Source organism: Diadema setosum, chromosome 8 (assembly GCF_964275005.1).
Source record: "Diadema setosum chromosome 8, eeDiaSeto1, whole genome shotgun sequence".
Taxonomy (NCBI): Eukaryota; Metazoa; Echinodermata; class Echinoidea; order Diadematoida; family Diadematidae; genus Diadema; species Diadema setosum.
In genome coordinates this window covers 4509252-4535883 of record NC_092692.1, presented here as the reverse complement: position 1 = coordinate 4535883, position 26632 = coordinate 4509252, and the positions used below count along the sequence as shown (strand labels likewise).

The 26632-nt window shown below is 37.8% G+C and overlaps 1 protein-coding gene across 1 annotated transcript in view; it reads left to right on the top strand.

The window, feature by feature from the left end:
- The window catches only part of LOC140231998 (protein kinase C-like), a 239156-nt gene that overhangs the window by 13571 nt on the left and 198953 nt on the right, over positions 1 to 26632 (top strand). The window contains 1 exon segment of the mRNA XM_072312149.1: positions 15518 to 15549. Within this exon segment, the coding sequence (XP_072168250.1) occupies positions 15518 to 15549 (32 nt within the window).

Here is a 26632-nt window from a genome sequence, read left to right as displayed (position 1 = left end):
CATGGGAAGGGAAACGCAACCAATTCTGTATCTCTGGCTACAGTTTGTTGCAAGTTCATAATTCGTGAATAGTGATTTTTTTTTTGTTTTTGTTTCAGTTTTCTAAAAGTAGATGATTTATGTCATTGTTCTGAATATGGAAAGTTTTTAGTCTCTGTCAGAGAACCCAATTCAGATTCTTAGAAAATTATTGCAGTGGATGAGACCAACTGTCAGAATCTTATGTTTCTACTGATATGGGTCTGTAAGCTAGTCAAGCAAGTGTTCATCATGTATAGCTGTGGTAGGAATGATGTAGGTTCTTTAGACCCTCCCCCCCCCCCGCCCCCATTGTCAAAGAAAACAGAGAAGAAAAAACAAACAAACAAACAAACAACATTAAAGAGTCCTGAACATTCTGTGAGTGATCATTAACCTGATCGTATCGGGCAATTCGACCGTTTACCTAGTGCTCTGTGTGTAATTGAGATCAGAGCTAACAGTGCAGGCAGATTCTTGTCTACCTAGAGTCGTCTTTGAGGGGGCAAAGGTCACATAGTTGTTATCCATTACAATGCAAAATGATATCAAAACCCCTACGACCGTTCATTGTGCCCTGTGTATGCATATTTGTAAGAAATCCCAACAGCACAAAACTGAAAACAACTTAGCATCTATATGTCTTCAGTTCTTTTGTGTTTGGTTAGACCTCAAGTGATCCACTTTAGATGAGTTGCATTATAAACCTTTCAGGCTGATTCCTGCATTTCCTGGTACAAGTCCATTAAACCCTTTGTCTCTGAAAGAGTGTAATTCACCATTGCAGGATATGGAACGACCCGGATCCTGTGTGCAATGAGTTAAATGTGTTTTATGAGTGACAGCATTCTTTGGAAGCATAGCCTTACCATGTGTATGGGGTTGCTTGTCGTGTGTAAAACAGCCTCCAGTGGTATTTTTTAACATTATTTTTTGAATGGTAGAGGAGAGAAGTTAAATGCCTTTAATGTCTTAATGAGGCTTACTGCTTGCTCGTGCAAGCACAATATTCATATCAGTGATGTGATTTAAGGTGAGAATCAGTGCCAGGAGCTATTTGTGCATCTTGGTATTCACCCTCTTCCTTCCTAGTGGTGAGAGAAAAAATCAGCATTTTGTGTTGACGTATTCCCTTTCGGGTGAAGCTCAGCGCTCTATGCCTTTTGCAGTGAAACAGTATTAAAGGTTCTGTTTACCATTGGGAGCAGTGATTTAACCTGTTGAGGACGGTTTGATTTTGCTACAACATGTATTTCCCATAGACACCTCCTCGAGTATACTCGGGACTCGTCCTCAACAGTTAAAAAAAATGTTCAAGATATCACGTTTGATGCATATGTGTAGGTCAGTTGTATCACAAAACATCCTAACATGTAAAAATTTTGCAATGAAGTCTAAAATACAGGGAGATATCACTATATTTCTCACTAAACCATAACTGTAGATGGTTTAGTGTAGAAACATTTTTATTATAACTGTTGTTCACATATTGTATATTTAACAATACTTAACATTTATTATACTGATTTAAATTTTTGTATTAGTTGTTTCTATCCCTAACTCACGTTTTAGAACTATTTGAAGCACTAAAGCTGGATTTTTGCTTCATCTGTAAATAGTTAATAATGCCTTTAAGGTTACCTAGATTTCATGAGATTAACACTCCGGAAGAATGTTTTGATTTTTTTTTTTTTAATTCTTCTTGTTAGTGTAAAGGATATAATTATTTTCTAAGGGGAAAATGATTTGTCACTGGAGTCAAATACCAAGGCTGAGAGATTCTGTGCCCTGGGGTATGGAATGAGAAGAGAAACTTTACATCTAATAAAGATGTGTTGATGAGATGAGCATTATGGCATTTTAGTCGTGCTAACCTGTTGAATACTAGTCCCGGGTATACTTACGCAGATGTCTCCAGGAATTGTTCTATTGTTTCAATTTGTCTATGCTGTGTAGGTTTCTCTTTTTGGCAAAATCGCAGTTATTCAAATTTCTCACATATTGCAGAGTCAGGAGAAAATAGATTTTGCAGTGGAATCTGAAGTTATCCTGAATGCATGAACAGTATATTAAAGATGAATGACAATGTGATCTTATTCATGGATCATATGAAGTTTCACTCAAAATGTGCTTGCTGGGAATAAATCAACCATACATAAATGATCCATTGGTATTTGTCAGGTTTTGTCTCAACCGTCTGCTAAATTTGTGTGTTTGCATGTGTGTGTGTGTGTGTGTGTGTGTGTGTGTGTGTGTGTGTGTATGGGTACTGTCATGCAGAATTCTGTGTTCTCTTTGTGATGATATTTTTATGTCTCTCCACATATTTTGAAAAAACAAACAGACAAACAAACTAACAAACAAACAGGGAAGTTATTAAAGGGATATTCTATTCTGGTATTATTTTTCATTGTATGAAAACAGAAAAATCAGAGAAGTAAATCAGTTATTTTTTTTTTGTGCAAAAAATAAGAAAAAGAAAAGAAAAGAGAAAATCAGACACATGAAAAAAGTTATGAATTGTAATAGTTAACAAAGTAAAGTAAGTTAGCAACTCTGTGTTACATGTACAATGTATGCACATTTGTCAGTGTTGAACAGCTTTCCATGTGTTTTGTACACCAAATTTGAATGATTTTCCTTTTTTAGATACTTTACTCTTGTTATAAACCAAGAACAGGTCTGAATAAAAATTTTCCTTGAAAAAAAGAAGAAGGAAATTGGTGAATTTTTGTGTATAAACCAAATGGAGAACATGCTCAACAACTAGATCACTCAGGGAGTTTGCAATTTGTTTTACTCTCTTTAACTTTAATGCTTCATAACTTTTTCTTTTGATTTTGTGTACACCTGATATTTGTTCATCTACATTTTCACTGATTTACTGACTCTGATTTTCAGTCTTCGTGTATTTAAAAGGACAATGATATCAGGATGAATTTTTCCTTTAATAGACACTTGAATGTGTACTAATGGCACAATGAGAGATGGCTGTAGTAGGGTTGTAGGATGATAAAAGTCTGTGTTTTACCGCATTCCACTTCATTTTACTACGTCTGCCACAGTAGAGTTGGTGAGTGCTCTCTATTGTATAAGGTTTGTATGGATGCACTCTACCATGTATTTGGGCTTTGTGTACAGATTATAACCTGACTGCCCTTAAAGGTATGGTGCATACAATGTACCTTCAATGTCGTTTCTTATTCCATCCGTCCATCTGTGAAATCCATTCTCCACAGTCAGTGCAAAAGTCACCAAAGTTAGCAAAGTACAACGATCTCGACTACATTCCATGGGTGCAGATATGTACTTGTTTATTTGTTTTGTTCATTCCACAGTGGTATGCAATGTGGGTTTTGTACATATATGCACTCTTTTTCAAGGGACATGCAATAGCTGCAACTGTATAAGATGTTGAATGGTATTTGCTAAGGTACGGTACTCATACATCTGATGTAGGCATGCACATGTACAGATGAACCTCTCGTATGCGGACAAGTCGGGACCGGGGCTCATCCGGATAAGGGATTTGGCCGGATACGGGAGACTCAATGCTTTACATATACACATCGGTACTGATGTAGCCCATTGTAGTACCACATGTAGTAATGTGTATACTTCAACCTTTTCATTGTTACATTTGGGGATGTTAAAATGTCTGAGGGTAAGCAATATGGAAGGAAATTTGATGTAATGTATGTTGATCATGTTGGAAGTAATATGTAATTCATGTGTGTTTGTGTAGGAGTTCTCAAGGAGTCGGGAATCCCCCTTTCCTCCCGTAATTATTAAAAAAAAAAAAAAATCACAGCGAGATTGCGTCCGTATAATAGAGAGATCCGGATAAAGGGAGGCCGGATAATAGAGGTTCAACTGTACTTCAGTTGTGGCTTTCACTTTGCTTTTTGTAGTTATATGTACCTGTTTACAGTGTTCTGTGCTACATTATAGTTATCATGCATACTCCATGTAAATATGATTTTTACATGATAAGATAGAAAATGAATCTAACAAGAGTTGTAGTGTACCTGTATTATGTGTGTGCCGTTAGGTTCCGTTGCCAAGCAACAGTTTGTTTGTTGGAGGAGAAAAAGAGTGAAAATCGCACAACTGTGGTTATTAATATTAATATGAGATGTCAAGTCACTGTTACTTTATGGGAGGGGCCTGATGTATACATTGTAGGATCACAGCAGCTGTCTGTAAGCACGTGGTACAAGCCCTTGTAGTTTCTCAATCAGGGCTGCCCGCTGGTAGTGAAGTGACCAGTAGTGGACATCCAGACCAGACTTGTGATGCTGGACATAGCTGGGCGTAGGTTTATCTTTCAGTCCAGACCAATTTTAAAACTAAAATCTAAATCATGATGCTAGTTTGAAAAAAAAAAAATCATAGATCAAGAAGGTTGAACCTGTAATGGAGTGTAACGATACCAGGAGGAAGCATCACTACACTTGACATTGCCTGAATGTGAACCATTCCAGCCTGCCCTACATTACCCCATCAAAAATAAGCATTTAATTGACATCTGTTGATGCCTGCTACCAGGAGAATATGTTTCTTAAATACCTCATTGATGCTGCATATCAAGATAAACTATGATTGTCTGGTTGTATGGCTTTTGATGTTCCAAAGGTGCTAAAACATGACTAAGAAAAACCAAGAACATGCTGGGAAGTGCAAACTCAAATTTCTCAGAAAACAAAAAGACAGTGGAAGCTCTTCTACTAGTATATTTTTTGTCTTGCAATGTGACAAGAAAGAAACAAGGTGTAAAAAAAAAAGTATATTTTCTTCTGAAAAAGATACACTTTTTGATTCCTTTGTCTTTATGCAAGAAGCATACACCAGAAGCAAAATATGGATACACTCCAATTATTCACTTTAAAGCTCCTCACATCACATATACGTAGCGTTAAGCACAGGTTGTTGATTGTACAAGCTTTGCCAAATCCATCTTAATTTTCATTTGTTTCTGTACTTGTTTGTTTTCATTTTTTCAGGAGTTTTGGCTTGTGGGGAAGCAATATTGTGAAAAGATATTGTATTTGTTTAACTGGTCTGATCCATGAAGCAGACATGCTCTTCTGGTCCTTTTTAATTCCGTATGTGCCATGATCGCATGGCTGGCTCACTCGCTGGATTGCTGATAATTTGGCATATTTTGCTCAAATGCACAATTGCACACAAACCGATCGATGAATTGCCATATGCCACAGTACACTTGCAGCGTCAAAGGCCTAGCTGTGCATCATAAAATTTGCATCCCAGCGAAGCTTGCAATTTTCTCTACAATTTCACTGTTAACATTTTTTTTTTATAGAATAAACCCTTAAATAAAATATTACTGGACTTTGAAAACAAGAGGGGATTTTTCCATCCAAAAGTGCTGTGTTGCAGTCTCCACAATTGCCCTTACTCACCAAGGTGGTTTTAAGTCAAAAGCATGGTTTAAATTTAGTCCGTGGACCAGTCCTTGGACCAAAGTAAGCAGAAAAAGGCATATCTTCACACACACACACATATTACAACTCTGTCTCACTGCAATTTTTTTTTGTTGTCATGTGACCTTCATCTGCTCATGGGCAGAATGTAACTTTGAAATGGCTTTGTATAAAGTGACATTCAAACTGCTGTCTGTTTTATATCACTCAAGTCTTTATCACAGAGTTGCTGTTGTTTCAGAGCTGTATTGTAGTACACAAATTCTCTATCTCTCCTTCTCTCTATATATCTGTATCTGTCTTGGAGTTCTAAATACTTCTTCAAGTCCTGTGTCCCTGAGTCACCCTCACTGTGTGAAGTTTGTCACGCTGAAAAGTGTGGCAGCTATAGTAATGCTTACTGCGCTGCGGTGATTCCTATGAATCAGTATTCTGCCATGAAAAGGGTGGTACCCTGATCCACATACCAGTGGAAAGGAGAGCTTTTTAAAGGAACTATGCGATGAAAGTACTTGTTGACATGTGTTAATCGACGATACTATCAACTGTACTTAAATGTGGCCAAATGAATATCTGAATGTGTGCCATGTATTTTATAATGATTTTTTAAAACGATTTTTCTTCAGAATTAATTCACAGTTTTTGTATGGCACAGCTGCATGAGATATCATGTTAGAGAGAGTTGAGTGCTTGCTTGGCACAGTACATATTTTGGCATTACTTTCACTGTTATCGAATGTCAAACCACTCTTTCCGCACATGAATCTTTAATGATGGGTATTGTAACATGGATACAGATAGAAAGATAGACAGAGAGATGTACAGAGATAGATATACAGAGATTAATAAATAGACAGATCAAGAGGCAGATAAAAAGGCAGAGATATAAAAGAGGTAGATAGACAGATGGATAGATAGATAGATAGATAGATAGGTAGATAGATAGATTGATAGATAGATAGTTAGATAGATAGATAGATAGGTAGATAGATAGATAGGTAGATAGATAGATAGATAGATAGGTAGGTAGATAGATAGATAGATAGGTAGATAGATAGATAGATAGATAGATAGATAGATAGATAGATAGGTAGATAGATAGGTAGATAGATTGATTGATAGATAGATAGATAGATAGGTAGATAGATAGATGGACAGATAGATGGACAGATAGATACACACAAATCTTTCATGATGGACATTGCAACACGGATAGATAGATAGAGAGGCAGATAGAGGGAGAGATAGATAGAATATTTAAGGAGATACTGTATACGCTGAATATTTCGCGAGGTTTTTATTTTTGCGAATTTCACGAGTTGGGTGCTATTCGCAAAATAAAAGACACGCAAAAATATTGACTCTGATCCTGATGTGAATGTGACGTAAGCGTGTACACTGCTCCGTTCAGTACAGGACTCCACCATTGCAAATTTAACCACTTGCAAAATCGTAAGGAATTCCCGATTCACGAAAATTTAGACTCGCGAAATACATGGTGTATACAGTATAGATAGGCAGATAGATGGATAGATAGATACACATGAATTTTTAATGATTGGTGTTGTAACATGGGTAGATAGATAAACAAGAAGGGATGGAATAGATATGAAGAGATAGATCGATGGATCGGTGGATACATAAATAGACAGACATGAATCTTTAATGATTGATGTTGTAACATGGATAGACAGATAAAAAGACAGATTGAGAGAAAGACGGAGAAAAATATAAAGAACGGATCAATCGATAGAGAGGGGGAGGAAAGGAAGGGTTAGGAATAGAGATTGGAATACTATCTGTGTTGCTAGAGTCTTTAGGAGGAGGTTAATTAAAGGTCTTGTTTACCTTTGGGAGTAGTGATTTGAAAAATGTTCAAGATATCACATTTAATGCATATTTTTAGGTCTGTTGTATCACAAAACATCCTACCATTTTAAATTTTTGCAATAAGGCCTAAAATGTAAGGAAATATCTGAATTTTTCTCAATAAACCATAACTGTGGACGGTTTAGTCTGGAAACGTTCTTAGTATATGACTATTGTTCATATTTTGTGTATTTAACAATACTTAACATCTATTATATGGATTCAAATTTTTACAGTTGTTGTTTCTATCCCTAACTCACATTTTGGAACTATATTAAAGCACTAATGCTGGATTTTTGTTTCATCTGCAAATGGTAAATTATGCCTTTAATATTCATGGGTCAGTCCGGAAGGCCATTGTGACCCATTCTACTGTACACATGATTGATAGTGCTCAGCAGAATATCTGACTGGGTTTTCACTCCATCACCCTGGGGTTATCCTCTTTTATTGAACCTCAGAGATGCTCCGGGATATGTGTTGTCATGACAACCAGACAGATTTCCCGGTTTGCCCCTGGTTATCTATTCAGGTTGGAGTTTGGATTGGTCGTGCGTAGCCACCAAGGTAGCAATAAAGTAAATAGAATATAAATGTTAAATAGAAAATGTGATATGATATAAAAACAAATTAAATGTAGTGGGTAGCAATTCATCATTTAGAAGCAGTTGTCTACAGAAAAGAAAAAGAAAATGTATCCACGCTTACATGTCCTTGCAAATTTGATGCTGTGTGGGTGTAACTGGTGACTTTTCACTGGTAGTATGTGATTTCAAGCAAAGAGGTGTGGTCTGTAGGAATATCATCAGTAGATCTGGACACATCTGCCTTGGACTGTGAAATCATCAGTAGAATGTTTGCCCCATATGCAGCGACATTTGTCCATCAAAAGTCCAAAGTACTGTAAAACCAGAATTTTTCATGTGCATTTAAATTTAGTGCATTATTGCCTAATTCAATCAAATGTACCATATTTAACAAAAAAAAAAAGGTAATTCATCCTGAAGAATATCTTACTCAAGCCATACTAAGCCTTTTTGAAATCAAACTATGTGTCATTACTTATTTATTCTTTTGCTACTTCTGCTGTTGCAACTTCTACTACTGCTACTTCTACTACTACTACTACTACTACTACTACTACTACTACTACTACTACTTCTACTACTAATATTACTACTTCTACTACTACTACTACTATTACTACTACTACTACTACTACTTCTACTACTACTACAACTACTACTACAACTACTACTACTACTACTACTTCTACTACTACTACTACTACTACTACTACTACTACAACTACATGTACTACTACAACTACTACTACTACTACAACTACTACTACTAGTATTGCTCTACCATACTCCAGCTATTCATAATGATTTTCATTTTCTTGTTTTTTTTTTTCATGATCTTCTTTACATAATTTTCAATATCATTGGATTCATAGGCAGGGCAGGGCAGTTCTGACAGAGACATTGACGTAGATACAATTAAATGGATGGTATGTACAGTGCATAACCCCTGCAAGAAATTTTAAATCTTTATGTGATTACATACAGAACAATGTAACAATGTGGTTCCCATGTCTTAGGGCAGAGCAAATTTGCGAACCAAGACGTGTGAATGTGTAATGAGTGTGCACACTCACACACACACACACACACACACACACACACATGATAAGATATAATGGACCAATAAAAAACTTGTGAAACTTCAAAGTACTTCATCTTTGTACTAGCATCCTGCTGATACATACAGTTCATAGTCACTTAACAATGTTTGCATTATTTCCAGTTCCGCCTTGAAACTGTTGTAACACCATTTACACGTATGATCAAATCAAACAATTTAGGAATGTTTCTGATTGCTCAATGGGGTTTCCCCTGACAGGATTTTGTACATAATCTGTTTCCAACATTCTCTCTTTCATTTCTTTCAATTGAATGCTGGCACAGTGATGAATAGACTTCCCAATCATGATTCCTCCCCTCCCTACCTTAGATGTTAACAATGCAATATAATCATAAGATGCCGCAATGTGAAAAAAAGAAGAAAAAAAAAAGAAAAACTCTTTTTAAATAATAAATGATTGCATGCAGGCATCACTTTGCTGAACTTCAAACTAATTTCTGCATTGTATAAGATTTGTGAAGTGGTGATTACCACCAGTCGATTCGGGTCATGGAAATACGGTTGTACCTGATGCCATTATATTCCCGGTTGATGCTTCGTGATAACAAGGGGTACAATGGGGGGATAGAATTCCCCCCCATCGTGAGATGTCACCCATTCATAACAACCGCAGGGCCGGCTTTTGTTCGGGAAGAGGGGCAGGTGACACGCTTGAGTATCTTTAGGCTTGATCCTCGCGGTGAACAAGAAAATAGATCATGCCCGTGGTGGTGTGTTTCTTTTCTAACCGTGACCTCACAATGCCTATATACCATACCTGCTTACTGTGATCTGGACCAGCAGCATTTTTTTTTTTGTTATATAACCAGACAGCATTGATTTAGAAATGACTAGATCTGAATGGGTCCCATAGCATGATCATGATTCCAAATCATCCCTTGTTTTCATAAGAAAGAACTGGTACTTTTATGATGAGTACTGCAGACAACAATGGCAAATCATTCTAGCAAGTGTAAAGTATCCTCTTTGGATAGTGATACAATTTTTGTTTACACATGGCAGATATTAGATATGGGTATGTGTATATTTTCAAGGTTTTTATATCTGTAATTGAGATTTTTATTGTGTGATTTCATACAATTGTGAAGTGAACAGCAGTTCATCTTACTGGCTGCTTTGTTCTACTGTGCACATTATCCAACAAACCACTCAATTAATACAGATTCTCATGTCTCTCTCTTTAGCTGCAAAGTAGTACAAAACAGTGTAAGCTCATTTAGAGCGCAAAGTCTACAAGTTTGAGGTGTATTCTTTCCACTCATTGAAACAAAGTTTCCAGTTAGCACAGAAGAAAAATCTGACTGTTGTCTCGTTGAATGTATCTGCCTGTTTTGAGTAATATTATCATGCATTTTTTTCTTTGAATTTGTAAGCAGTCATGCTATGATCTGGACCAGCAGAAAATGTACACACTGTCTACTGTCTTGCACAGTGCAGGACTTTAATACCAACACATGCATCTACTTGTATACAAATGATGCACAGGATAGAGTGCGTTAGTGTAGGCGTATAGTGCACTCGAGGGTATTTACAATTGTGAAACATGCACTACATTGTAAATACCCGAGAGTGAGCTCCGCCTCCACTAACGCCACGAAATAATCCTGTGCATCATTTGTTTTATAAAATGGGTCGAAAATTCGAAAACTAACAGCATTTTTCAGCGTTTTTCACGTACCTTTGTGGGTCAAGACGTCCGAAGATGTTCGTCCCAAACATTTACGCACGTCGCACTCGGAAATCCCGCACATACAGTATAAGTATGATGGGAGTTGGGTTTCCGGACACCTAAGTTCCCACATGAAAACTTACTTATCTTACATACAATATGCACCCTTTACCTTACAGACTTGATATAGACTCCTCATATAGGCCTACTAGACAACATACTCTGAAAACGGCGTGAGAATTAACCTGCTAAATCGTTGGATTTGCCCCTCAAAGTGACTCCATGTACGCGTCCGGTCCCACAACGCTTGGTCTACTGTGCTGTACAAAGTGTACGTATATAAGAGTATACGTACGCCACACATGTTATGCACAATTAGGGAGAAAGGCCGGCCGGCCGGCAGCCCGAACTAGAAGTTGAACAATTGGACAATCGATGCAAAAGTTGTGAATTTTTGAAATTTTTGTGTTGGAACCGCTGGATGAGGAGACTACTAAGGCTCGTGATGTCATATGAGTACAACAGTATAAAGAAAATGTAAAGAAAATTCAACATATTTTCACTTTTTTTTTGGCATGATAAACCCCGCGTTCACATTGTCCCCCGCGCCGCGGGGACAGCCTCAAGAGATCTTATCTTTTTTACGACTGACCGTTCACATTGGTATCTCATCTGTCCCCGAGCTGTGGGGGCAATTAGGGCTTGGGGCGAGCTCTGCCAGGCATAGCGCATGCGCACATTTGATGACCACAGCTGGACGCTATCAATTTCGCCCCAAGGTCACTCTCCCCTCCAAATCTTGTCCCCGTACCCGACTTGATTCGCGGGGACGAGGGGACAAGTCCCAGCGAGCGTTCACATTATGGTTTTGGAGGAGAAAGTCCCACAGCTCGGGACTTTCCCCGCGGCGCGGGGGACAATGTGAACGCAGTGATAAGAGCACTTGGCTTGCCTCTTTCTAAAGGCAATGGGAATAATATTACCCATAACATATGTCAGTAATGAGTCAAGGGAATGTGTACTTTTTTCAAAAGATGAAATTTTGTGAAATTCTCTTTATATGTTCCTTATATTGTTGTACGCATGTGACATCATACACTGCAGTAGTCTTCTCATCCAGCGGTGACTGCACCAAAACTTCAAAAATTCATAACTTTTGAACGGATTGTCCGATTTTCCTCAAACTAATATTGCTACATTCTCTCAAGCCTTATGTTAATGAAGGTGAACTTGTCCTTTAAGCACTTGAATAGACCCCATACTTCAGAGCCTCTTTTCTCAGTTCACACTTTTCCAGAGTGTGTGCTTTCTTTGCAGTATTTAGGCAGGTTATGGGAGTCCATTTGAATTGAGTTATACATCATTTTAAAGCTTAGCGTCTGCTCTTTCAGAATCTGCCCTTAACTAAAAATCCATATCTGGCGACTTTTTGTTGGTTTTGTGACGCAAGGTCACATATGTTTGTCTTGGCAAGAGCAAGGAATATGATACTACAATAAGAAAAATGTATTGATTTAACTTGGTATACAATCTGCTTTATGTTGTATACATCTTTGCTTCTTTCCTTATTCCTTGAATTTTACATTGTGTTTGAAAAAACAAAACGAAACCAATGTACAAGGTCACAGCTCTTCATGTACTTATTTACATAAACTTTGGTTGCCAAAAAAGAGTAGAAAGAAAAGAAAATATGTGTGGTTGAATGCATGCTTGCTTGCAAATTCAAAGAATGATTTTTATGCATTTGTTTATCAGATTCCAGGCAAAGGTACAAATTGTGTAACTGTTCTGAAGCAGGTCTGCAGAGATGGTCCCAAAATAATATTTTAATAAGCAAACCCAAGACAGATCCCCATTCCTTTATCAGTAATGAGGAGTGTATTTTGGGTGAGAAAGCCATTTGCCCTTTAGAAGTAACCAACAAGAACAAGAAGAAGCAAATCAATATTTTGAGGGCTGTTTATGACATTACTGTCAGGGAACAAAATGAATGGTCAAAGTTTTATCAATTGCACTTTAATAGTAATAAAAATGGGAAAAAATGTGAATCTCATAGTTGCAAGAGTGTACTTGAAACATCTGCGTCAGTCTGTATTTTGAAAAGATTCTCAAATTCAGTTACCTGTAGCAAAAAAAAAAAAAAAAAAATGAATACAAAGCTCATCACTGCTCTCTATGTAAATAGTTCTGTTTATTGACCTGCTGAAGACTAGTCCTGAGTATTCTCGGGCTAGGAATATCAATCTGTATTCAATGGGTTAATACTGGATTCAGATGATATATTTCCTTCTTTGCCTTATTTGTTTGAGGGGGGTTCATGCTTTTTGTTGGATTTTTTTTTTTTTGGGGGGGGGGGCATATTTGCTGTCAGCCAATCAGATAACAAGAATTTCAGTAGTTTAAGATGATTTGTCAGAAAAAAAAATGTTACAAAACGCTGGATGAAATGCCCACCTGGAAAATGAAATATAATAAAGATTTGCAGCATGCACTATGATTCCTTGTGATATGGGTATGTGTCTATGGGAAATGTGTGTTGTAGCAAAATCAGCCCATCCTCAACAGTCTGTGTTCAAATGACTTGTATAGTATCATCACTGCTGCACAAACTGTCATGCAGCCAAATATTGTTTAACCCTCTGATTACCCTTCAGTGACGGGATTGTATCCTGTGTCAATGCAATCTCATCATGGACCTGAAAAGGGTTAAAGTAAATGGGTGTGTTATACAGCCAGCAGAGGGAAGTTACATTAACTGGTGGATAACCCCAACATAATCACCAAAATTGTCTTCTCACTGCCTCGTCTTTTTTTTAAAATCCCTTTGAGGGCCTACCCTTACAATGCTATCCTGCGTATCACATTCCTGCTCTTTCAAAGAGGATCTTGTCATGGGTCAACCGCTGACCATAAGTCTCCAGTGACTTGGCTTGGACAACAAAAGATTTCACAAAGCTGTGAAGCCATTCATAGAAAAGATGTAGTGTCCCTGTTTGTTTACTGTTTCCTTGTAGTGACCTTTAGCACACTCTTTTGCACTATTTGAGTTTCATTGCAGGACGTAAACAGTCCTCGTAGATGCAATTACAGCTAAAGACACTCTCTAAAAATGCTTCCATTTTTTAATACTGTATACACCGAATATTTCGCGAGGTTTTTATTTTTGCGAATTTCGCGAGTTAGGTGCTATTCGCGAAATTAAAGACATGCAAAAATATTTACTCTGATCCCGATGTGAATGTGATGTATGCGTGTACTCTTCTCTGTTCAGTACAGGACTCATCACGAATCACGGTCGCTAATCTAACCACTCGCGAAATTCGGGAATTCCTGATTCGCAAAAATTTAGACTCGCGAAATATATGGCGTGTACAGTAAATAATACTATCTAAAGCTGTGTTGTTCTACATACTGCTGGAGTCTTTAACTATAGAAACTGAAGCAATGAAAAGTAAGATAATGAGGGATAGAAAAATGATCAGTAAACATGAAAATCTATGGATGACTAAATATGCCATATGCTCTCCCTTTTTACTGCAGGCAGCAGTGTTTGAATCTTATATTCAATAACACTTTATTAGCTTTGTGATATCTGCGAGATGCCTTAATAGTGACAGGGCGGTTTTCAAAATATTTGTATGTCTAATTGTATTATCAGTCATGTAAATGTCAATGTAAACATGTATATGTATATTAAAGGCAAATTAGTTTGTTCAACATTTGTAAAGATTGAGATTGAACATCTATAAATTGAAAAAAAAATGTGTCTGTGAACTTACTTGATTTTGATTGAGATGATTAGAACTGGCTTTGCTATCAGTATCATAATAGTAGTTTGTTTTTTTTTTTTCTTTTACAATTTCAATACTGACAGACATGGTAAACCACTTAGTTGTCATTCTCATATTGAGCTCATTCGTCTGTTGAGAATGAGAAGGGCGTTAAGTGGTCTTGAACACTATGGGTTTAGCGGCAACTTAACGCCCTTCTCATTCTCCACTGATGATATTGAAAGTAGCATGATCCAGGATCAATAATGAAGTACATGAATCATCTTCATCAAACAATATGCATATTTTATTGCGTGCTAATCAATATTCATTGCTGTTCGATATTTCTTCCCGGAAAGGAACATCGTGGAAACGTTTCTTTGTCATAGGTCACTGGCCTTAAAGATACATGGTACTGGGCATGTGTTTGGGTGTGTCCATTTTAGAGTGATTATAGTGACTAAATGTTTATAAGCATGTGTGATCATAACCACAATCACATGTTTGTTTCTTTGTTTGTTTGTTTTTTTTTTTGTAATATGTCAAACTGATCATTTTCTACCATGTATGTTGTAATCTCTGACTGTGCTGGGAAAATTGACTGGTATCATCATTGTTCTCATAACATGTATTATCACTCTTTTATAAAAGAGTTTGTGTGTGTGTGTATGTGTTTTTTTAATTGTTGATGTGATAACTACCATTTATGTATTAGTTCACAGATGTTTATCACAATGTCATGTCATTTTTACAATTATTAGTACCATTATTGTTATATCAAAAAGTAGTAGAAGTTAAATGATGATAGTAATAGTGATGCCAATAGTAATGGTAATGGAAATGGCAATGATAATTATCAAAATTGATGATGGTAACAGTAACAATAATGATGATCATGATAATTTAATATGTATACACAGTATAATTATTATGTGGTTCTGTCATCTTCATTAGCATCAATATTGTTTGACAGCATCAACTGAGATCAAAGTGCTGACATACTGAGTAATAGCATTCTTCTCTTCTTTTCTCTAATACAGGGGCTTTGGCAAGCAAGGTTTCCAGTGTACAGGTGAGTTTAGACCACTGTATGTATGTGACTCACTCCCTTTGCCTGTAATAAAAATTGAAAGGCCTTATATTCACATCGCCAACAGATATGTGACGTTTGCGTTGGTCAGAAGACATGTTCCGTCGGCACAGTTATCATTTGTGCGCTGAATTTTGATTTAACACCCATGTATCTATTTGACCATTTATATCAGATATAGCTTGAAAAGTGTTAAGGGTTTATGTGATTGTTCTAATATAAAACATTCTGTCAAAGCTTGTAGGGTCATTACTCTTCTGCTTCCCAAATGAATTATTTGCTGCTCGGTCTGCGACGCAGCATCAAAGCAGAATGGATCACAACTCTGGCTGATTTCTTCACATCAACAGTCTGTGTTCTTGCTACAACTTTCAGATTGTGTTAGTGTCCATATAAGATTAAAGATTTTAAGATAGTTTATCACAGCAACTGGCATTACCAACGTGTAATCTCGACAGATCCCCATTGTCACTCCACAGGACATTTGACAATTGCGTATTGTTTGTCATTTAAACCAGGACTGCACACTAACCCATTTTTTTTCTACTGGTCCAACCTGTCTGTTGGACCAGTAGGTACCCAGCTTTTCATGTTTTACTGGTCCATTCCTGAAAGAGTTCCTGGTCTGACAGTGATTTTTGCTGGTCTAGAACTGTTGGACCAGTGCCAGTGTGCAATGTTGCTTTAACCCTTTACATGCTTGTAGGCACCAATCATTTCAAAATACAATCATACACACAGGTTTCCCTGCAGTAATAACAGTGTTAAAGGTCCAGTTTACCTTTGGGAGCAGTGATTTCAAAAATGTTCAAGATATCACATTTAATGCATATGTGTAGGTCTGTTGTATCATAAAACATCCTACCATATGAAATATTTGCCATAAAACCTAAAATAAAAGGAGATATCAGGATTTTTCTCAATAAACCGTAACTGTATACGGTTTAGTCTGGAAACATTTTTATTATAACTATTGTTCACATTTTGTGTATTTAACAACACTTAACATCCATTATACGGATTCAAATTTTGACAGTGGTTGTTTCTATCCCTAACTCACATTTTAGAATTATTTTAAAGCACTAATGCTTTCATCTGCAAATGGTAAATTATGCCTTTAACCTGTTGAGGACGAATCCCAAGTATACTTGGGCAAGCATCTATGGGAAATGTGTGTTGTAGCAAAATGAAACCGTCCTCAACGGGTTAAAGTTTGACCCAATCCAGTGACAAAGGAGACGAGTTGTTGGTATTTGACAAAAGTCTGATAACGAGATCAAAGAGTATAGGGCAACTCTGATCCCTTTGATACAGGGATGTCTGTTTACTTAGTAAGCCACAGAATGCCACATGTGTCCCCAATAGTTGTGTGCTGGACAGATTATCCGCGATAGGAGGGGCATTATATGGCTGTCACAGATTTCTGTCTGGACCGGGCGGGTCGATATTTTGATATGTTGCACAGTGTGGAGACTTGGATTAACTCTCTGCCGGTACCACTGGCAGCTACAGCACTTGACATGTGTATGGCACCTGTTAGTAGCAATGGGATTTTGAATGTTACACCTGTTCATTTATTAGACACAGCTCTCTTAACCTTTTAGGTTGGTTACCAAAGACTTATATGAGCATAAACAAGAAAAGATACATTTCTGCTAAAGTTGTATGCATAATGTAAAATATTTCCGTGAGGTCAGCTCTTGTAGTAATGAAATTTGTTTGTCAGGGAGATTTTTTTTTTTTTTTCAAATTTCATGGTTCAGTAGATAGAGGAGCACAGGCTCTCCACATGTAAACAGGCTGGCAGCAGTTTTGCTTGGTTGTACACTGAAAATACAGAATCGGAACATTTTTTTTGTTCTTCTTTTTTTTTTTTTATTTTGGTGTGGCAAACCACACAGCCTGAACTAAAAGAAGAATCGTATGCTGTCCATAATAGCCAGAAAATCTTTTGAGTTTATGCTGCAAACCCACCACACGGCACGTCGCCGACAAGACTGCTATGATTTACACCACATAATATGTGCCCATTCAGTGAAAGGGGTGGGGGGATTTAACTATCTGTGCCATTATAATGATCCAGTGTACTGAATGTAAATATTGCATTGTGTGTGCAGTGAGACATGTTAAAGGGATGGTACAGTATCGGTGGAGATGAGAATTGGGCCTATAACTTTTTGCGAGATACCAAGAAAACACTTATGATATAGTACAGAGCATACCATTTTAAGAGGAATTCAAAGTTTATTTGATGAAAATTGGGTTTGGAATGACTGAAACATCCAAAAATAAAGTAAAACAAAGCGTTCGTAATAAAGTGTGGGTCCCACACTTTATTAGAATCGTTCTTTTTTGGATATCTCAGCCATTTCAAAACCAATTTTCATCAAATAAATGTTGAATTCCTCATAGAATTACATGCTCTTTCATATTTCATAAGAGGTTTCTCATTATCTCACAAAAAAATGTTAGAAACCTGAAATTAGGTCTCAACCAAAACTATACAATCCCTTTAATTATAAACTATTGGTGAGCATAATACTTTTATGTTACCCACGACTTGTTGTATAAATATTGAAATCAAACATTAGTCAGAAAATCAAACTTAATCCTATCTCAAAATACACAATTCTGATAAGCTGATACGTGACTTATATTTGATTTTTATGCCTCCGCCACGAAGTGGTGCCGGAGGCATTATGTTTTCGGGTTGTCCGTCCGTCCGTCTGTCCATCCTTCCGTCCATCCGTCCGTCCTTCCGTCCGTCCGTAATGAATTTTGTGGACAGGGTAACTACCGAAACCTTTTTAGGTATCCTAATGAAACTTGGCATGTATGTGTATTAGGGGGTGAAGTTGTGCCTATCAACTTTTGGGTGCACATGCTCAAGGTCAAAGGTCAAAAGGTCAAGGTCAAATGCTTAAAATTTTACTATTTCCCCCATATCTATGCCATGCCTGAAGATATTTTCTTGAAACTTAGTGTATACATGTATTACTCAATCAAGATTCTCTAGTGAAAGTTTGGGATCATGCGGTCAAAGGTCAAGGTCAAGTAAAAAATGTGAAATTTAACTTTTTTCTCCGTATCTTGGAAATAGTTCAAGGTATCTTCATGGAACATAGTATATGCATGTACTGACTGGCAGTGATTAGCTAGGGAATTTGGGGTTCATGGGGTCAAAGGTCAGGGGTCAAAGGTCAAGGGCAACACTTCAAAATTTTACTATTTCCCTCATATTTGTGCAATGCCAGCAGGATTTTTTTTTTTTAAACTTGGTGTATGCATTTTTAACCTGATAGTGTAAAACTTGGTGTATGCATTTTTAACCTGATAGTGATTCTCTAGAAAGTTTTGTTTTTGTTTTTGTTTTTTGTTTTTTGCCAAAAAGGTCAAAAGGTCAAAGATCAAGTGAAAGTGCTGAACTTACTTCTTCCTCCATATCTCGGAAGTGGCTCAAGTTATCATGAAACTTAGTACATATTTATGCATGTTCTGCCTGACAGTAATTCTCTTATGAGTTTTAGGGTCAATGGCCAGATGAAAATGGTAACAATTTACTATTCAATACAGAAATTGCATTTTTTCTCCATACCTTGAAACTTACTCAAGGCATAAACTTATGAAAGGGTCAAAGTCAAGTTAAAGTCCTTCAATCCCCAAATACATGCTCTCCTATTCGTCCAATTAAACCTATGTCAAGGAAGGTGAACATTCAACACTTTTGTGACAAACATGTCATTTTGATATTTTGCTTGTTTTGTGAAAATGTAATCACACATTGTCCACATGTACTATAGACCTGTTAGGAGAATCATGCATTATGGCAGAGGCATACCAGTCGCCATAGCGACATTTCTAGTCTTGACTTAGTTTAATGGCATCTTTTCATGTAGCAGAACCTTGGAGGCATAATAATACTATAGTATTAGAAAAATCTGAGAAAGTTGCAAAATGAAGAGATTTTGGCTGAAAAAAACCCAGGTCTTTTGCTACTCGCTTAAAATTGAACAGTGGATATCATTATAAATACCAGCTTTAATGAATATTAACTTCTAGATCTTTTTTTATTGAAAATTTTTTAATTTTTTTAAAGCACGTTTGCATAATTTTTTTGAATCAATTCATTGTGAAAGAATGGTCTATCTCCTGCATGAGTGACTATCTTTTCAAAATTGATATTCTCAGAATCATGTTCCAACGCCTCACGTTCTTTAAACCCATCTAAGACCCCGTTTACAGTGAGTGAAAGGGCTGGGCTCGGCCTCGGCTGAGCCCGGCCTTTTCTCACTGTAAATGCAAACTGGGTTAAATGCGGTACTAAATTGTGACCGGCGCGCTCCCAATGATAGTCGTTTGCTTACAAGCAGAGCGCCACTACGACAAAATATTGAAAGGTTTGAATTAAAAGCCCGGGCCGAGCCCTCCACTGTAAACAGACAAAATTGCGGGGCCGAGTACCGCAATTGAGGCCGGGCTCAGCCTGGGTTCGGCCTGGGCTTGGCCCAGTTCTGCATTGTAAACGGGGTCTATGGCACTGGTGATTAGAAATAAAGTGAGATAAGATATGAGAATACTTAGAGTCTAGAGTACTTGCACATTCCAATTAGAAAATCAGCATCTAGTAATTTTATCAAGCTATTGTAGTAATTGTGGAGTCTCATGTATATTTACTGGTACATGATTTGTTTTAGCTGCATAGTTACATATCAATTGGAAAACTGCTTCTCATCTACAGGGACAACAGGGTATAAATGAATTATGATTTTTTTTCTAGCCACGATGACTGTTTTATGAGATCACATGCTGTATCAGCATAGTGAGCTGTCATTAGCTCACCATAGAAAATTGAATCATATATTTTGTTGAAGCTCTCATCCCGTGCTAAAGAAATGAATATATGACATTTTTAAATTTTATTTTCTATTTTGATGGTGATGGTGGTGGTGGGGGTTGTAGCGGAGTCAGAATGTGTTCTGGCAATGTTGCCATGTGATGTTCACCGGTAGGGCTCACTGGCATGAGCAGTCAAAGTAGAGCTAATTTGGGTGCCAGGCAAATGGAGGACCACAGTGGGTAGATAATGGGCCTTGTAAATGGGGGTTGGCGGTGGTTTGGTTGATGGAGGGGGGGGGGGGGGGGGAGAGAAAGAAGAGTTGAATGTGCACCATCTAGGTTGATTGATGAGGTAGAATCCTGGAGTCTTTACGGCGGTGTCTTGCCACATTTCCGGTATTGTCACACGTTTCTCGGTGTCTTCTCTCTTGAGAGCAAAATTGAGGCCATTTTTTTTTTGCTCCCTCCCATGGAGGATGTGGCCAGCTCCATTTGTATTTCTCATGGTTTCCCTTCAGCAGCATGCTGGAGGTGTTTTGGAATGTATACCTTTAAGCAGTGAAGGTACCAGACAATTCTATGCGCAGTTTTGCAGTGGATTTTGAAAGACAAATCTAATGTGTATGTATGGAGACATATTTTTACAATTGTCGTTCACAATTTTACATAACAAAACATTCATCTTGAATGTATGCAAGCAATTCACAATTAACATTAATTAATCAAACCAAAACATAATCAATGGGGTGAAATGAAGATCATAACACTCATTTCTTGAATGTATACACAAGTATACAATGTACACACACAGAAATATGCTCTTTACCTATAACCTAACCCCCCCCCCCCCCACCGTAGTTCTACGGTTTCCGCTAACAGCCTAATCCTACACTTTGATAAATTATAATTAGTAATGGAGTTCCATTATGTATTTATGCCCTGTATGAATGAATGAAAGTGCAGGCCATTAGGTGTTAGCAGTGAGCAAGAGAGAAAAAAAATCACATAAATTTGAGCCATTATGAAACTAATCAAGTTCTGTAAAGGCCCCAACCGCACTCCATTAATCTCACTGAACTACTGAACACACACAACCACACACACACTTCACTCATGTAAATATGGTCGTGGGCATTTCAGTGAGTTTAGAAAGAGTTGGTTGCTGGTGGTTTGAGGGGTAACCCATCAGGGCCGGGGATAATCATGTTGCCAGAATTATCATCTTGTCTTCCGTAAGTATTAAAGCAACAACAAATTTTAAAGTCATATATCCTGTACATGAGAAATATTACGTAAACTGGTAAAATTTGATAAATGTGTACAATGTCAGTGCAAAATGACAAAAATATGGCATTATAAAACAGAAACTTCCAAGATGTGTTGCAAACTCATTGATGAATTACAAATTAGCAAGTTAGATACTTCTGTTACTTCTGCAAATCTGCAAAAAAAAAAAAAGGTATATGATGGAAATATGGTTCAAAAGGAAAGAGAAATTTATATTCTACAGAGCAAATGCCAGAAATGATAATGATAAAGGACATTTATATTGCACAGCTACTGTAATAATACACTCTAATGCGCATTACAAAGTAATAATCATGACATACACAATTCAAACTTAAAATTCATTGTTCAAAAGATGAGTTTTTAAACTGGTCTTACATTCATTAACTGTAGCTGCTTGCCTTACAAACAGAGGGAGGTTATTCCAGAAATGAAGGAAAAACACTAATTATATAAAAAGATACCGAGCCAAATCATAGAAATACATGTTTCTTGGAATTTGTGGCCGTAAGTAAAAGGGTTAATTCTGCTCCCTATTTTTTCATTGTATAGTTGTTGTTGTTGAACACATCTCTCTTTCTCTTCACGAGTCATGTCTGTCACAATTCTCTCGTGTCAAACTGCAAATTCCTGTTCTTTTCTGATTTCAATTGCAATGCTGCGTGCAGCAATCCCTGATTGCAATGGGGTACCTTAGATTGGCTTTCCAAGACGAGCACAAATGTCCTCCATTGGCCTCGTGATTCCTTCATCTTCAGCCCGTGATCATCCATGCTGCGAACCTGCCCCAGGTCTCTCTTGCTCTACCTGGGACTAGCTATCGACTCAAAATGATTCCAATGAGAGGGTGATCGTATGTCTATCCCATTAAGCTAGATTACATTCAGGTAGCAGCAACACGCAAATTAATGAGCTAGGGTGGGGGGGGGGGGGGGAGGGGCCTGGCATTCAGTGTCTGTATGATGAATTCGGGATGTCCCCTCGCATTTACCATAATTCCAATTAGCGTGTACCTGGTATTGGGTGACTCTCCCCAGAGGGGATAAGGTGGCATGTCCAGTAAATGAAAATTACATACAGACGGGAACATTATTATGCAGTTACGTCGTGTGGCAGGCCAGAGTGAAAGAGGTAAACAACATTTGCCGAGTCACCTGAAATGAACGGAATCAGCACACAGCATAAACACATTTGCAGTGGGGTGTAACTTTTCTTGCTTGCCTGCATTTTTGCTTGGCTTCTTATGATCAATTAACCATCATTATCTGCTGCCTTTCTACCCCCCCCCCCCACATCTCTTGATCTGGTTTCCTTCCACATATCAGCAGTCATGATGCTGAGGGGAGGGGGTTCCCAGCCCAATGGTGTTTTACAATTACAAGTGCCTTACTTTTAAGAGAAACATATAGCTGGTACCATCAATGAGAGATCAGTTTGCTCTTTTCTCACACTGCGATCACCCCCTGCCCTGCTTTGATCTAACCCAGGCACTGACCTCATTTTGACACTAGAAAAGCACTTGAAGAGCACAGACCTCGGCCGAACAGTTCATTTCCACCCATACAAGCATGCTGAAAATTGCCCAATTCTCCAATATTGAAGCTTTTTGTTTAAGTCATCAGCTTCCAGCTGCATGGCACCTCACCAAGCAGTGCACACACTTTATTGCACATTCATGCAAACCTTAAATATACGCAGCTTGAACTCCCAAGGTTATTGACCCTATCTGCAAAGAGATCAAAACTCGTTCAAAAATTCATAAAAATTCCCAGACCACTACCAAAATGCAATCATCTGTTCCTTGTGTGTCATCATTGACTTTTCCTGTGAGTTTCATTCAAATCCATTCACAATGTTTTCGTTATTTTTCACACAGACAAACCAATGCTGAAAAACATCACATCCTTCCTTAGCAGAGGTAACAACTCAGAAACTACATGATAATACCCTGTATGTTTTTTTTATTTTTATTTTAAAGGGGAGATTCTGTTTCAGTGGCATGAAGCTATGAGAGATGGGGAGTGGCTATATTGAAGATTATACAACCCTAAAAAGAATGTAACTATCCAATTGGTCGATTACCCATCATGCAACATTTAGTTAAAAGTTCCATCGCACGCTGTGGCTGTCAGCTGTGCATTTTGTTTGAGCAAAAATGTATAGTGCATGGCTGACATCACCTATTTCCATTGACTCCCGTGTTGAACTCACAATTGACTCGAAGTTTTTGTTGCATCACACGGCTCTGATGTCACAATAAAGAAACATTTACCACGATGCACTCAACAATTACAAGTGCGCTTTCAAGTGCGTACTTTTGTTACTCATTTTTGTAAACAACTTCAATCGATCGGCTTCGCGTACGTACACGGTGACTGCAACTGTGCGGCTACTCATTTGTCTGTCACGGAAAATGGTTGCCATTTCTGTGCTAGATTGAAGAATCTGTGAGAACCACATCTGTTGACATTCGAGGTGTTGTATAAAACAAATAGTGTATGTTCTTCACTAGTGCCGTAGAACAAGATTTCGCACTCGGTGAAAGATGAGGCGCACTATTCAACTCAACTTCGCCTTGTTGAATAGAGTGCCTCTATCTTTCACCTCGTGTGAAATCTTGTACCTTCGTACTTGTGACCATTCACTATTTGTATACTACACACTCCATACCTGCATATTTCATCACGTCACAATCACATGACTTGACGTCATAATTTTAGTGGGGAGATTTGATAGGGGTGGGAAGAGGATGTGGAAGGAAAGAGTAGTGATTTTTCTTCTATGTTAGTATTCGCTTTGACTGTTTTTTTATTCGCCCTCCCTTATTTGTTGCTATCTGAGGGTAAAATCAGCACTTAAGTTTTCACGAATTAGCCAGCTCTTTTAAAATAGCAAAGTCAAGTCCATATAGAAGTGGAGATTTTGCATTACTTCATTTCTATGACTAACCGTTCAATGCTGTTCTGATGTAGTGCCAGCCCAATTCAGAGAAAAGCCATGTTTGTTAATCTCATATCGTCAACAAGACCATTAGTGGCTAATTACAGGAAGGTTGCTGTGTTTACAAGCCGTTTGAGGTCAGGTATGGGCATTTAGTGCAATTACGAGCAAGAGAAATTGAACTCATCCGGCACTGAATTTACAATGATCTTAACATAAAAACAACACCAACTGATTATAACTCAAATATACATGAATCACCTACACTGTGCTGCAAGTAACCAGGGTTGGTATTCTCAAAGATTGATGTTTTTACTTGCCCTACATAGGACTTCAACATCACAAGACGAGGAAAAATAACTTTTTGTGTTCTATTTGATTGTTGCCATCAAATTAGTATGATGATCTAGATCTGTAGAAACAAGACCTTTAGCCATGCGATGTACATATCTCATGTCGCTAAACCCAGGACAACCTGCGAGCATCGATTCCGTAATCTTGGCATAATCCAGTTCTGCATGAAAAACTTTGGGAATGTTCCATCATGTATGTATGAGTCACAGAATGGGCGTCAACACATACCAGTGTGTAGAGACCTCCGTCAAGGACAGTGATTTTCCCTGTTTATTAGCATTAATAGAGGTCTTCCGAAGGTATTTCACGCAAGCTCTGCTTTTCCAAGGTCGCATCATCTTCAATTACTATTCAACATGTACAAAATGTAAAGAGTCGATGTACTGATTGAATAAGGACATTTAAACTGATTTGAAAATGTGCATTTGTGACCCGCGACAACGGTTTCAGGCAAAAGTTGCGTGAGCAAATTCCCTCCTAGGCGGGTTACAAAGATTTTGACCATTATTCTTGTCAATTTTGGTTTTTTTACAGAAACAGAATCTTTGATATATGTGATATCTACACTAAGCTTCATGACATAAGACTAAGTTTTTCCTATCAAAAATGGAATTTTAAACACCCTATATTGGATCACACTCGTCAGTTTCGTTCTTCTTTTGAACGCCAAGAAGCCCAGTGTTGTTACGGCGCAGTGTCTCGCGTGCGATTGGCTAGTGCACCGCACACATTTACATAGTTCGGTTTTCGCAGCATTTCAGGACTGTTTTGTCCATGCGTGCATGCTCCATTGTTGTTGTTACAATAGATACGCTCGTTCCGTAGTGTATGCTCTTCATTTGGGTTTTTATATCCGAACTTTTCTATCGCTATGTTCGACCACCAGAAGTGAAACAAAAAGTGAACAGCAGGGCAGACTTCCAACATGAAAAAAAAATATGTGGGGAACGTTATTTGAACGCATCAGAGTCTGAGATCGCCATACAAATTGTGCAACATTCGATCAGAAACTCACCTGTCAATTGCGGCAAAATGACATTGCAGCAAAAAAGAAACTTGCAATTCTCTAGAAACTATGTGCTCGTAGTAAATATGACAGTAGGTTGACTCAAAGGACAGTGGAGGAGAGGAAGGGAGCGGTCATAAATGACCAATACTCAAATAATTAACATCAAAATTGCACCAAACTAAGTAGTCGTGTTTGTTTATTTGTTTTTTTTAAATATTAAATAAACACCACCACATAATGCAACACATGCACGGCTTGACAGCTTTAGCAATTTTCTGCCTTCGATAGATTCCCAATGATGAAAAAACAAATAAACCACAATGAAAACGCGATTCGCAAAGACGTGGATACTAATGCGCCACCCGCTTCTGTTTATGTGTATGGCGTGTGGATGCCATTAGCTTTGAGTAATGCGTGCACCATACACACGTACGTACGACAGCAAGCTTGCAATTATTGTATCCGCCATTTTGAAAGACGTATTGGTAAACAAACCAAAGCAAAGCAAAGCGTAGGAAGTGGGCAACGTGATTCATTGAAAAAGTGAATTTTCAAAATTCCTGACTTTTGCCTGAAACCGTTGTCGCCGGTCACATTTCTAAAGCAAGGTCATCTATACCATGTACTAAGGCTATGTAG